At 36.8% G+C, this 15,349-nt stretch overlaps 1 protein-coding gene across 1 annotated transcript; it reads right to left on the bottom strand.

Moving 5' to 3' along the window:
* Positions 1 to 3,957: 3,957 nt before the first annotated feature.
* LOC128203159 (alpha-aspartyl dipeptidase-like) lies at positions 3,958 to 15,179 on the bottom strand. The gene is made up of 7 exons (XM_052904447.1): positions 15,014 to 15,179; positions 14,684 to 14,772; positions 12,455 to 12,529; positions 8,717 to 8,970; positions 8,420 to 8,479; positions 6,903 to 6,985; positions 3,958 to 5,938 (listed from the first exon to the last, which is right to left on the bottom strand). The coding sequence occupies exons 1-7, from the start codon at positions 15,103 to 15,105 to the stop codon at positions 5,872 to 5,874; spliced, it is 720 nt and encodes a 239-aa protein (XP_052760407.1). The 5' UTR covers positions 15,106 to 15,179; the 3' UTR covers positions 3,958 to 5,871.
* Between the last annotated feature and the right edge of the window lie 170 nt (positions 15,180 to 15,349).

Below are 15,349 nucleotides of genomic sequence, written 5' to 3'. Positions count from 1 at the left end.
TGTCTTTTTGTGAGTTGGTTTATAAGCATGATTTGTGACAAAAGCTGACATCTTAGTCCGTTTCCTGGTAGAGGCTGGAGGAAGTAGGATGAAATTATTGGTCCCAGGTAGAAACCGGTCTTGGTGTCCATTTGGAGAAGAAAGAGAAAGTGCTGTTCAGGTTGGGTTGGAACCTAAAACGTCTTTGAGAAAGGTTGACACATATACATCATCGCCTTTCTCATCAATGCAAGAGTGATGTAAATTTTATAGACTTAACTGAGGGAATTTTTGCATAGACAGCCAAAATCAATGTCTCCATTTAATGCAGTGACCATGCCATGTAGATTTATATAAATGTATGCCCATCAGGCAGTGGGCAGTTCCAGATTTTTCAGCCAGTTCTAAAGCCCCTACCCATACCAATTGTGCAGTACAGGGACTATTTTTTATTCATTACTAAGTCAATTGCTCACAAACAAATCCATGAGCTCTTAAAGCTGCACTCTCACAGATTGAACGTTTTGACAACTTTTTTATTAATTGTCTTAGAACGAGCCAATTTAGGCGAAAATGCATGGAAACTAGTTATATAATACTGCTGACAAAAGGTCAGATCACAGATTTTCATATTTAAGTAAAGAAATTAATGTTTTATGCAATTTTCTTAAACCGTTAGTAACAGTTTAAGCCATAAAACATTAATTTTCGAACAGAAATATGAAAAACTATGATCTATTTTTTATCAGCAATCTTATATCATTGGTTTGAAGATGTTTACGCAAAAATGCTCTTTCCAAGACAAAAAATAAAAAAATTGTAAAAATGGTATATCTGTGAGAGTGCAGCTTTAATTGTTAAACCTGGTCAACCAACGGTCATGTAATGTCCCAGAGTAGTTACTGGATATTCCTCTCAATTCTTTTTAGTTTGTTTGTAGAAATAGAAACTGTCTGTTTATGTATATACTTCATTTATCAACAAAGATTTTCGATTTCCCTCAAGAAAAGTAACATTTATAATTAACATATAATACCAACCATTACAATAGAAGATCAGCACGCGATTATAAGGCGGACAGGCCTTCTTACTATCAATCAACTATTACAAAAACATAAGCGGTGTATTGTTAATATTGATTACTGTTTTGATAAGGCTTGTCGCTGCGGGAATTAAGGCTTGTCACTGCGGGAATTAAGGCATGTTGGTGCGGGAATTAAGGCATGTCGGTGTGATAAGCGTGTGTCGGTAATAAGCCTTTCCTTATGAAGAGAGGTTGGCCCCGACAAGTCATAAAGGACTGGCGGAAACGCTAATGTTTAAGTAGCCAACACATTGAAGCATGTTGCCTGGTGACCCCATAACTTGTAGAAATCATTTGAAAGGGTTGAACGTGATGATTACCTATACAGCCAAACCACGTTGGCTGGAACTCGCTTTGCCCGATTTCCTCGTCGGCTCTTACTGGATGTAAAGGACCTATTTCCTTGAAGTAATCTTGCATGACTCAAATTTTTCTGAGGCTCCAGGTATTTTCGCCAGTCCCTGTTAGTTCGAGCCAACAGAGTTTGACTGTATGTTACATGCGTTACCAAACATACATAACAGATAAAAGTTATTTAAGTTTTGAAATATTCTTCCCTTTTTCGACTGCAATAGTGAAGGGAAATTAAACAACTCTGTAATCTTTCAGTGGAAAAGAGCAAATTTGTAATATGTAATATATTGCAATACCAGGCATCAAAATATTACATAATTGTACATAGATGAGCTTAAAGTGACACTCATTTTTAAAATCAATACATACACATGTATAACAAACATGCATATATAGTGAGTACCGGTAATAAGCTACTTAGAAAATAATAATTACTGTTAACATGATTGTAAACGTGTATTCAATAGCTGAAGAGGCACAAATATTAAATGATTGGTGGGTCCTGACTGGGATCAACTATCGTCTGATAAGGTAGATATACCGTGTTTTATGTACCTTTCTTTCAAATTAAACACTGTATCCTTCATAAAAACTATTGTTTCTGATATTTATTTATCCTTTTTGGTAAATTAAAACAATTGTATTAATTGTGGAATTACGTCTTATTTTGGAGCAAGTGCATCTATAAAGTGGTCAGTGTTAGTCCATTCTTCAGAACCAGACGCCTTTTTGTGGAAAAATGTTTTGTGCTAGAACATTTACTGTTAAATCCGATTCAAGTTATGAAAATAAAGCCTTTATTGATTAGGATTACAGTCATTCAGACACACTACATAGCAATTGGTTATTTGGTTATTTCTATGTATGAACTCTCTGATGTTAATGATGCTGTAAGCTGGGCTATATTTCATGACAAAAATGATCAATAAAAAACAAAAAGGCCATTCCAAATTAATCCTGTTGTTAGCTTCTTCTGATAAGTAGGTCATCAGCATTCAGAATGAAAACACTAATATTCACTTCATTCTTAACATTAGTTCTCATCTGCACAAGTTAATTTGATGTTCAAGTGTATCAAACTGTTCCATCTGTCTCATTTGGATTGCCCCTTGTTGTGTTTCAAATATCGGTCTCTCACACAAACACGCCAAAGTCACCTTGGACCGTGTTCTATTAGGCAAGCATTTACTGTATCCTAGTTAAGTAGCATCATTCCTGCAAACATACTGGACTCTTGCCCCAACTTGTCAGTATTGTAAGGTGTAGCCTGATTTTAGATAATTTCTATAATTAAAGGGCAATAACTCTTGAGTGATTTGAGCAAAATGCCTGGTTATCAAGTCTCTCTGAAATATTATGCCCATACACATTCTGACGAAAGTTGATGATGATTGGACAGATGCATCTAAAGTTATTGTTTGGACAAGATACTGGACGCTGTATGCCGCAGGTGAAACTAAAATAAGAAATGAGTCACAAAATATTTGAAGAAACGTTAAATCTTCCTAATGCACATATATGTACCTTTATGCTTTTATAAATTATTTAATTGATAAAATCCAGTATAAAGAAATTGGTTGAAAGAGATTGATAGATTAAGAATTATTCTTCAATGGCATTTTTAAAGGTTTTTTTAGCCGGGTAGGTCGGTGAAATCAGTGAAAGACACTACATATACAATCTATTTGATATGGCCGTGCTCAGTGGAGAAGTTCTTTTTCATCCAGAATTCTTCCGATACATACAGTTATATTTTATGATCACTATTTATATAGTATCTAACAAGCAGAAGAATGCAGACAAATCAATCATAAACACTATAATAATCATATGCTAGAGACATGTAAGCTGATTGATTTCTGTTGCCATGGTGTTTGAAAGGCAAATATTCTATATTGATCTATTTATTTGTTTATATATACTTATTTATTAAGAAATTAAATAAGTCTGACTTATTGCGAAGACAAGTTGACAAAAAGGAGAACTTGGTTAAAAAACTTATGCTAAAGTAAAATACAGAACATAAACATGAATATTTCAAAGTAAACAATTTTATGCTCCAATGTTTTAAAATTCTTCCAAAATAACAAATTGTATATATGTTTCATAAAACCCTATGAAGTCTTCTGTCACTGCCGTGTAGTGGACATGGTCTATCTGCAGACTTGGAGGAACCATGTTCGAATCCTGGTGCCCACAGCATCACTTCTTCAGCTCTTTTTAATTTTCTTATTTTCTTTTTCATCATTATCTTTGTAAGACTTAGTTCATGTTTGATATGTTTTTTGAATTTTTCAGAAAAGTTTTTCACTTGAATACAAGAAAAATCCATCTTGTGTGACTTTTAGTGTTGTATAAGAGGTGAACAACATTATATGACTAAGAATTTTTTAAAATACAAATAATAATAGTACAGAATAGTACACTGCATTGTACTTTACTTTATTATCCACAGAGTTTGAAAAAGTAAGCAGACAGCTTATGATTAGCAACCCAAATATTCTTTCTATGTTTTTTTTTTAATAAAGCAAAAACATCAATAGAAATAATCATTTATTCATAGATGAATGCAGAGGCCCTAACCTGGTTGGAAAATCAATTAAATTTTCAGTTTAAATTTTCACCAATATTCAATTAACTAGATTTTTGTGCATATTTTATATGTCAGGATCATCATTGGTTCATTGTTGAACCAAATCTTTCCGTTATATTCTATGAGCCATAGTTCATACAAATGTTTTCAAATAGATTCAATACCTATTTACAAAGACTTAAAATAGTAAAATATCACATCAAATCAATTACATTGTATTGCATCTTTTCCTGACATATCTTCAAAAAAGCATGGAACATGGCTGTATATTAAAAGTAAACATTTGAAAGAAAGTTGATACGCCTTTTCTAGATCATTTCCATGAACCAACCATTGATTGGTCAAGGGATATCTTCAAATCATGGGCCTGAATCATGTATGGCTTGAATTAACAAAGTGAATCTAGTTAAACTTTGAAAAATTTATGGACCATAACTCTGGAATAACTTTTGCGATCTCCTTGTTGCTTTTTATGATAATATACGATCCCAATTACCACATGCTTAAATAAGATTGTATAAGAAATGCTTGAGTATGAATGGATAAATTTGATCAGTTTTTGACAATTTAAGGGCCATAACTCCGGAGTGAATAGTGTTGCCCTGGCTGTTGATCAAATTAGTTTCAGATTTGATGCCCTTAACATTGTAAGCCATTGTAGCAGAGATTGGACAACTAAAGCTCAAATAAGAAATCAGTCAAAATTTTGACAATTAATAACCCACACTCCAGAGTTAATATTGCAATAATTGGCTGTCAGTCAAATTTGATGCACATAAACATTGTGAACAAGTTTTGGAAAGACGGGATAAAAGATGCTCAAGTAACAGAGTGGACAAAGTAAAATTGTTTCAAATTTCACACATAAAGGGCAATAACTCCAAATTCATTAATTTTAATTGACTGTTGATTGAACTCAGTGCAGAAATTACTCCCATAAACATTGTAGCAAAGTTTGGTAAAGACTGAATAAGAAATTGTGACGATTCCAGGGCCATAACTTTGAACTGAAATGTGTGATATGACTGTTCATTTAAGTCAAGATAGTATACCAATCAAGATTGGAAAACAATTACAAAAGTTAGAGAGTTGAAATGGACATGTCACGGTGTTGATGATGACACAGACAATGACAATGATGACATGGACATCAATGATGCCAGACAACATGATCCCTACATGTCTGCACACTTATGAAGGAGACATAAAATGGACAGTAACAATGAATAAGAATTACCATAAATACCAAAGAATACCCTAATTATGCCACTTTAAATTTTCCTGTTGTGCATGATCCATTCTCTAGTTTGCAAGTTTATTTTCAAAGATTCCAGTTCATGATAAAATGACAGCATGAGCGTATGAGACAGAACATCCATAATCCAAACAAAGCTATTTTAAAAGAAAAGAACATGCAATATACAATTAATTATACAAAGAAAAAGAAAAAGGGAGAGACATATATCTAACAATACTTTAAACAAACATGACTTTTGTGTGATATAATAAGATAAGAACAACTCTTACTGCTGTTCCCATTAAGGACATATGTATTGATAGGATTAAAACATATTTAATATTTCTTTTACAAACTGACATAATACTATATTCTTCACCTGATAAAAAAATATTGGACATATATAAATATGTTTATATTTCTAGTTTGATTTCTTTGATTATTGTTTATTCATGCTGTCAACTGATACATTTATAACACTCACGTTCCGGTACTTAACAGTACATTATTACTCCTATCCATGAGATACTTAGTAAAGATGCCAAGGATTTATAATATTTTGACACTTAAGAGATCTGATGTCAGTGATTATTTTGTGACACTCAACAGAAATAACGTCCCTGATTATTCTGTGGCACTCAAAAGGAATGACATATCAGCCCCTGGGGTAAACTCCACTGGTTCTTTTCCCCTGCAATATAGACATGTGATATAACTGATCAGTTGGCTTGCATACAATCTACAGTGTTACCTATACAGAAATTGGCATTTTTTAGGTTCTTGTTGTCATTTTGCAAAATTGCCTTTTCGTACTAATGGGAAATCCAATAGTCACATTTTGTATGATAATAAGCACAATCATGACCTATTGTGTTGCAATTAAATCCCATAACCATGGCTCAAATAGTTGTTCAGTTATGCAGTCTCTTACCCTATACTATGTTAAAGGACAAACAATGTTGTCCATTAATTTGGTGGTGGTCTTATTAACATCGTTAGATTCTATTTTATCAATGAAAGTATCACAAGATCACCTCCTACTTTTATTCTTTTTGGGGATAAAAATTCATTTCAAAAAGCAACAACTTAACAGCTAGATGAGATAAAAATATTTGAGTTTACAAGTAGAACTTTAATTAATTTGTGACCTTAAATTGTTATTTATAACAAATATTGAATCCACAATAATTTATCATAGGGTTTTTAATTCAGAATCAAATTAATTTGTTACTGATCTAGATCAAAATGTTATCTCACTGTTTAAAAACATTTGGAAATCCATAGCTTCCCTTCTTAAAAAAGTTTGTTAAATACACATTAAATAAGTAATTAATCTCCATTAAATGCAGCGATATTGGCAACATATTGTATTTGTAAGCATATTTTTTCTTTCCAAGTAAATCATAAACTAGAAAAAAGAGCACTTCTTGTGACTGAAGCGCAATCATTCTGCACTAAAAGCATATTTAAAGCGCATTAATGCATTTAAGTGCATTTGATTGTGTAAAAAGTGCATATTTCCTCCGTTTAAAGGGCGTTTTTTAGCTTTGTTAAAGCGCATTATTTCTACATTAAAAGCATTTTTTTTTCTTTATTGGAGTGCACTTTGGTAAAAGCATATTATTTTTTGAGAAGGGGCTTGGTTGCTTTTGTACCTGACAAACAGCCTTGCATCTGTTTTTCCCCTCAACGTGGCTTTATCACCCTCGACATGCAGAATACAGCCCTCTCTTAGACCCTGCAATAAAAGTCCAGGCAGTCTTAAATGGTTAAACATATCAAGCAATATATTAATGATTAAATTTCTTTAATTTATCTTTTAAACATATTTTATTAGACCACAAGAAAATCCATTCAAAGAAAAATATCAATTTTAATATAGTTGAAACTTCAATTTAGGTTTATTGTGAAGAGAGTAATATGGATCATGCTTCAGTGTTTCTTGAGTGAAAACCTACCCTAGAATGCATAAGAAATAGCCATCAGTCTGACTATTAAAACATCCACAGTTCATGCATGGAGTTCAAACCATCAGTCTTATGGGTGAGAGATACTAATAGCTAACCTAGCCTTCCTTCTTGAAAGACCATTAAAACATCCACAGTGGCATTCAAACCAACAGTCCTCTTGGTGAGAGACCCAAACCTGGGGTTCAAACCAACAGTCCTCTTGGTGGGAGACACAAACCTGGGTTTCAAACCAACAGTCCTCTTGGTGGGAGACCCAAACCTAGGGTTCAAACCAACAGTCCTCTTGGTGAGAGACCAAAACCTGGGGTTCAAACCAACAGTCCCCTTGGTGAGAGACCAAAACCTGGGGTTCAAACCAACAGTCCTCTTGGTGAGAGACCAAAACCTACGGTTCAAACCAACAGTCCTCTTGGTGAGAGACCCAAACCTACGGTTCAAACCAACAGTCCTCTTGGTGAGAGACCCAAACCTAGGGTTCAAACCAACAGTCCTCTTGGTGAGAGACCCAAACCTAGGGTTCAAACCAACAGTCCTCTTGATGAGAGACCGAAACCTAAGTTAGTCATCAAAATTGAACTTTCAGATGAAGTAGACTCCAGTTCTATATCAATTAAGTTCCTGGCTTAAACTATTGTAACAAGCCTAGTTTTGTAAAAAAAATGAATGAAAAGGCCTCATTCATGTTACCAGAGTACGAGTCTTGATGGCTTGTACTTACTTTTACCACCTACAAAATTAACATGAAGCTGGATATCTTGCAACTGACCAAAAATGAGAATCTAATGGATAACTTTGACCACTTCTGACAAGTGACCTGGTGGAGCTTAGCTCCCTTTAGCGTCATGTTAATTTAACAGTCATGTAAAACATCTTACTAACCAGTACCGGCATTTCTACATACTTATGGTTCTGTTTGATCCTCTGTTCTCTTACTTACCAGGACTGGTAGGGTATCTGCATACTCGTGGATCTGCTTGATCCTCTGTTCCCTTACTTACCAGGACTGGGGATTGGAGGGGGGGGGTGGATATCTGCATACACGTGGTACTGCTTGATCCTCTGTTCTCTTACTTACCAGGACTGGAGGGGTATCTGCACATACTCGTGGTACTGCTTGATCCTCTGTTTTCTTACTTACCAGGACTGGGGGGGGGGTATTTGCATACTCAGGGTACTGCTTGATCCTCTGTTCTCTTACTTACCAGGACTGGAGGGGTATCTGCATACTCATGGTACTGCTTGATCCTCTGTTCTCTTGTCTCCTGTAGAACATAATGCACATGATGACCTGAATGCTTGACAAAACATTATTATTTTACATGATAGCTTTAACATATTGTAGCATTAAATGTTTCTACTTTAATTACAATTACCAAACCCCATTTGTTCTCATACAAATAACAACAATAACACTGCATATTACAAGCCATAAATGAATTTTCTGCCTCATTACTTCATTGCACTAATAAACATTTTTGCTTAAATGCACCAATCCTTACCCCCATGTGTTTGCTGTCAGGGTTAGGATCCAGATAGTGAGGGTTTATGTTGAATGGCACGAGCGCGAGAGCCTCAAATGAAGGTGGGTACACAATCGGCATGTCATTGGTTGTGTTAATGCTGACTGTAGAAACATTGGTACCAGCACTGGAGCCGATGTAGGGAATTCCATCCTCCAGCACACGCTTTCGTATTTCGACTACAACTTTCTCATCATACAGAGTCTTCAGAAGCCGAAAGGTATTTCCTCCACCTACGTGAAGTTTATAATTATAATAATAGATTACTACAATTTCAATTATCAAATATGTATTACAATCTATTTTCATATGATTCGAAAACTCTTTTTGGCCTTTTTCACCAAGATCCTAGGAGCTTACCTGCACCTGGACAGAAATTCAACAGGAGTACTGAGGGACCATTTCACCAAGATCCTAGGAGCTTACCTGCACCTGGACAGAAATTCAACAGGAGTACTGAGGGACCATTTCACCAAGATCCTAGGTGCTTACCTGCACCTGGACAGAAATTCAACAGGAGTACTGAGGGACCATTTCTCCAAGATGCTAGGAGCTTACCTGCACCTGGACAGAAATTCAACAGGAGTACTGAGGGACCATTTCACCAAGATGCTAGGAGCTTACCTGCATCTGGACAGAAATTCAACAGGAGTACTGAGGGACCATTTCACCAAGACCCTAGGAGCTTACCTGCATCTGGACAGAAATTCAACAGGAGTACTGAGGGACCATTTCTCCAAGATGCTAGGAACTTACCTGCACCTGGACAGAAATTCAACAGGAGTACTGAGGGACCATTTCTCCAAGATGCTAGGAACTTACCTGCACCTGGACAGAAATTCAACAGGAGTACTGAGGGACCATTTCTCCAAGATGCTAGGAACTTACCTGCATCTGGACAGAAATTCAACAGGAGTACTGAGGGACCATTTCTCCAAGATGCTAGGAACTTACCTGCACCTGGACAGAAATTCAACAGGAGTACTGAGGAAATTCAACAGGAGTACTGAGGGACCATTTCTCCAAGATGCTAGGAACTTACCTGCACCTGGACAGAAATTCAACAGGAGTACTGAGGGACCATTTCTCCAAGATGCTAGGAACTTACCTGCACCTGGACAGAAATTCAACAGGAGTACTGAGGGACCATTTCTCCAAGATGCTAGGAACTTACCTGCATCTGGACAGAAATTCAACAGGAGTACTGAGGGACCATTTCTCCAAGATGCTAGGAACTTACCTGCACCTGGACAGAAATTCAACAGGAGTACTGAGGGACCATTTCACCAAGATGCTAGGAACTTACCTGCATCTGGACAGAAATTCAACAGGAGTACTGAGGGACCATTTCTCCAAGATGCTAGGAACTTACCTGCACCTGGACAGAAATTCAACAGGAGTACTGAGGGACCATTTCTCCAAGATGCTAGGAACTTACCTGCACCTGGACAGAAATTCAACAAGAGTACTGAGGGACCATTTCACCAAGATCCTAGGAGCTTACCTGCACCTGGACAGAAATTCAACAGGAGTACTGAGGGACCATTTCACCAAGATGCTAGGAACTTACCTGCATCTGGACAGAAATTCAACAGGAGTACTGAGGGACCATTTCACCAAGATGCTAGGAACTTACCTGCACCTGGACAGAAATTCAACAGGAGTACTGAGGGACCATTTCACCAAGATGCTAGGAACTTACCTGCACCTGGACAGAAATTCAACAGGAGTACTGAGGGACCATTTCACCAAGATGCTAGGAACTTACCTGCACCTGGACAGAAATTCAACAGGAGTACTGAGGGACCATTTCTCCAAGATGCTAGGTGCTTACCTGCACCTGGACAGAAACTCAACAGGAGTACTGAGGGACCATTTCACCAAGATGCTAGGAACTTACATGCACCTGGACAGAAATTCAACAGGAGTACTGAGGGACCATTTCTCCAAGATGCTAGGTGCTTACCTGCACCTGGACAGAAATTCAACAGGAGTACTGAGGGACCATTTCACCAAGATGCTAGGAACTCACCTGCACCTGGACAGAAATTCAACAGGAGTACTGAGGGACCATTTCTCCAAGATGCTAGGTGCTTACCTGCACCTGGACAGAAATTCAACAGGAGTGCTGAGGGACCATTTCTCCAAGATGCTAGGAACTTACCTGCACCTGGACAGAAATTCAACAGGAGTACTGAGGGACCATTTCTCCAAGATGCTAGGAACTTACCTGCACCTGGACAGAAATTCAACAGGAGTACTGAGGGACCATTTCACCAAGATCCTAGGAGCTTACCTGCACCTGGACAGAAATTCAACAGGAGTACTGAGGGACCATTTCACCAAGATCCTAGGTGCTTACCTGCACCTGGACAGAAATTCAACAGGAGTACTGAGGGACCATTTCTCCAAGATCCTAGGAACTTACCTGCACCTGGACAGAAATTCAACAGGAGTACTGAGGGACCATTTCACCAAGATCCTAGGTGCTTACCTGCACCTGACAGAAATTCAACAGGAGTACTGAGGGACCATTTCACCAAGATGCTAGGAACTTACCTGCACCTGGACAGAAATTCAACAGGAGTAATGAGGGACCATTTCACCAAGATGCTAGGAACTTACCTGCACCTGGACAGAAATTCAACAGGAGTACTGAGGGACCATTTCACCAAGATCCTAGGAGCTTACCTGCACCTGGACAGAAATTCAACAGGAGTACTGAGGGACCATTTCACCAAGATCCTAGGAGCTTACCTGCACCTGGACAGAAATTCAACAGGAGTACTGAGGGACCATTTCACCAAGATCCTAGGAGCTTACCTGCACCTGGACAGAAATTCAACAGGAGTCTTGAGGGACCATTTCACCAAGATGCTAGGAACTTACCTGCACCTGGACAGAAATTCAACAGGAGTACTGAGGGACCATTTCACCAAGATCCTAGGAGCTTATCTGCACCTGGACAGAAATTCAACAGGAGTACTGAGGGACCATTTCTCCAAGATGCTAGGTGCTTACCTGCACCTGGACAGAAATTCAACAGGAGTACTGAGGGACCATTTCACCAAGATCCTAGGAGCTTACCTGCACCCGGACAGAAATTCAACAGGAGTACTGAGGGACCATTTCACCAAGATGCTAGGAACTTACCTGCATCTGGACAGAAATTCAACAGGAGTACTGAGGGACCATTTCACCAAGATGCTAGGAGCTTACCTGCACCTGGACAGAAATTCAACAGGAGTACTGAGGGACCATTTCACCATGATGCTAGGTGCAATTTCATACCAGAGTACTGGGGGCCACTTCATCAAAAACCCTATGAGTGATATCATGCTCAGTAGAGATTGCTACAGGAGTACTGGGGGCCATTAATTTTATCAAGAATACTAGGAGCAATATCATACTCATGACTCAGGAGAGAATTTCAACTACTCTTCCACAAGCAAACAGTTCCTAGGATTCATGAGGAAAGTAACCCTAAATGTATGCAAGCTTTTAGTTTCCCAAGATTGAATATAGCACTGAACAAATAAACTTTCATACAGTCCTGTTTAGTTTTGAAATATATTTTTTACTGTTTTTAAAAACAGGAGGTACAAACCACATCAGGCATGAAAGATTTCCTATGAGAAATACATAACCTCCAAGTATCATTATGCATGGAAACAAGTACATGATGTACATGATAACTTAATACTTAGAATAACAGACCAATGAATATGGCCTCTGCCTTTCGCACAGCCTCGATGGCACTTGGTTTCTCATGTATGCTGTCTAGTCCATATCCTGAAAGAAAAGACGATATTATCAAGATGATGTACTGACTGTCACTTGACCAGATCAAGTTCTTGTTGACTGTGTCGAACAAATATTTTACATGCAAATGTTCCATCAAGGACATAACAGAAATGTATACATGTACTTTTCACCTGTTTTAGCAGAGGTCAACTTTCACCAACTTCCCAACTGAAAGATGTAAATTTGTTTGCCAAAAAATCATTTTGAATAAATAGGTTGATGCTTTTGTGTTTATGTCACCAGGTCTCTTCTCTTCCCAATTTATTATATTGTTTATCATGTAACACCAAATACACTTTCCATATTTTATTCATTTCATAATCATATTATTGTGAGGTGTATATTTTATAAAGTCACTTTGCTATGTCACACTTAATTCATAATCCACTCTATTCGTTAACTTTGTATCTTAACCTTTTCTCTCCACTGAGGGCCTTACAAGAACTGTCTACCATTTACTTTACAACATACAGTTTCTTTTTATGCCACGCTCATATAACGTTATCAAATTCTTAACATAATTAGGTTCTCGATCGTAACAAAGATGAATGATATAAATATTTACTAACACTGTGCATAGTTTTTCTGCTGTCTGAGGACAAAAGGGTAATAAATTTTTGTTTTGTTGGCCAATGGCAAAAGTATGGTTTAAAGAATTGTTTTCTGTTAAGTAGAACAACTGCTTTCCAAGTTTCATTCAATTAATTATAGAAGATACAGTTTGTCCAGTAATTAAGAACAAGTCTAGCAGGTGTCTGTAACTGATATTTCAAAGACTATGATTTACCCACTTGACTTTAACAATACATAGTAATTAGTATCTATGATTTCCACATGTGGCCAGTTGCAAACAAATGCTTAAGCTATTCATATTTCCCAATTCATTTTCTTTGAGAAACACATAAATAATCATAAACATTTATAATTCTTTGACATTATCATATTTAATTTTCCAAATTTGAAGCTTTTAACCATTTAAATTTCCCAAAGTTGGCCAACCATGGTGCGTAGGAGCTGGGGCCACAATATTCTGGCTTGTAACAGCAATGGGGCCGCGAATATTTGATACCGATTTTCTTAATAATCGTATTTTTAATAAAGCTTCGTGCATATAGATCAATACCAGTCTGACACGATATTGAATAAACAGGTCACCATGTCATAATTAAACCTGTGACCATCTAGCTAATTGGCAGTGAATGGCGTGAAAACATTCGGCGGATTATTAAAGACGAGTAAGAGGAAGAAGAGGCAAAAGACAATAATTATTTGTATCGTTTTTGATCTTTCAAAAACTGTAGTTCATTGTGATAATTGAAATTACTTGTTAAAATAGAATTGTCATTAAATAGCCAGCAATATGTTACTGTATTATTTCAAACTCGTTACATTAAAGTTTGACTTGCAAATGGACGTTCCAAATCGGCCTAAAAGTTTTAAATTTCCAAAGAGATATTTTGGCAGTAAAAAAACTGAACACATGCCATTCAACTCGCAATGGTTCCAAAGTCACTCGTTGTTTCACTATGAAGAGGTAAACTGCGCTAATTTGTTATTTAACATACATTGTGAAACTGCGCAAATATGAATAAATGCTACTAAACGATAATAGTTTTATATCTATCAACTATTTTAACTGAAAAAGGATTAGATAAAAACATGAAAATAAAACCTGAACCCACTGGAAATCGAGTTTTTCAATGCTTAAAATTGAAAAAAATATTGACGGTAGGAGACACCCCTCCCGAGCCCAACCCTTCCGCAGCCCAAATGTCAATTTCCTTCTTACTCGCCCTTATTTGCTGAAAAAGCCCTGCGTATTATACATTTATATATACAATATACATCTGTTACTAATTATGGAAGTTGTGAAAAGAAGTTTGTTTATTTCCCCATCCCCATTTCCATGGTCATAAGTGAGTCTGGTGGAGGTGCCCGGCCACCTTGTCAGCCAATAAGATTTCCTTTGGGTACTATGGGCTCAACCACAGCATAAGGCACCATTCTTAGATAGCCTCATGCCATTAAGCATGGTATATTTAATGTAAAAAATGTCTTAACCACTGTTAAATAATTGATTAATTAAAGCCATACATTATTAAGAATATTAACTTTATACGGAAAAGATATGAAAAGTTTTACCCATTTCGGTATATGCCTTCCTGGCTGTGGATGCATAGTTATCTCTGTCTTGTAGGGCATAAGGCACAAACAGAACAGTCTTCACTTTACTGCAATCAAAATGGGCATGTGGATTAGGGATGGTCTGACAGCCAAATTGAGAACCTGCATAGCAATGAATAAAAAAGGTTGTTGCATATTGTGGTAGCCTCCACCCGCTTATACAAGAGTCTGATTGATGGGTAAAAGAATATATATAACACAAATATAATTAAACAGATAAAATGTTCAAAGTGAAAGTAGAAAATCTGATATTATTCATGTTTCTTTCACAATCACAATTTGACTTACTCTGTCAAAAAATATTTGATGGTGTCTTTGCAATGGTCAAGATATCCACTGCCATGCAATGTTGAATTGGAAATTAAAAGAAGTCTTCTCATGGTTCTAATTGTATATTGCAACTAAGCCTTATTGTTTGTCAGGTTTTCCCGAAAAAAAACTCCCCACCGGAACAGGAAATAAATAAAGTATAATAACGCTCGGGAGTGTTCAGTCTTTATCCTTAACTTCCGGTAAAAGTTGATCTGAGCTGAGCGCGAAATTTCAAAACATAAACAAAATTGTTGATTTTTTAAAATGATTCGGTAATTTTAATCTTTTAGATTCATTATTTTGAATTTTAAT

Source organism: Mya arenaria, chromosome 9, assembly GCF_026914265.1.
Source record: "Mya arenaria isolate MELC-2E11 chromosome 9, ASM2691426v1".
Taxonomy (NCBI): Eukaryota; Metazoa; Mollusca; class Bivalvia; order Myida; family Myidae; genus Mya; species Mya arenaria.
Note: the sequence above shows the minus strand (reverse complement) of the source record. Positions and strands in the feature narration are given on the sequence as shown.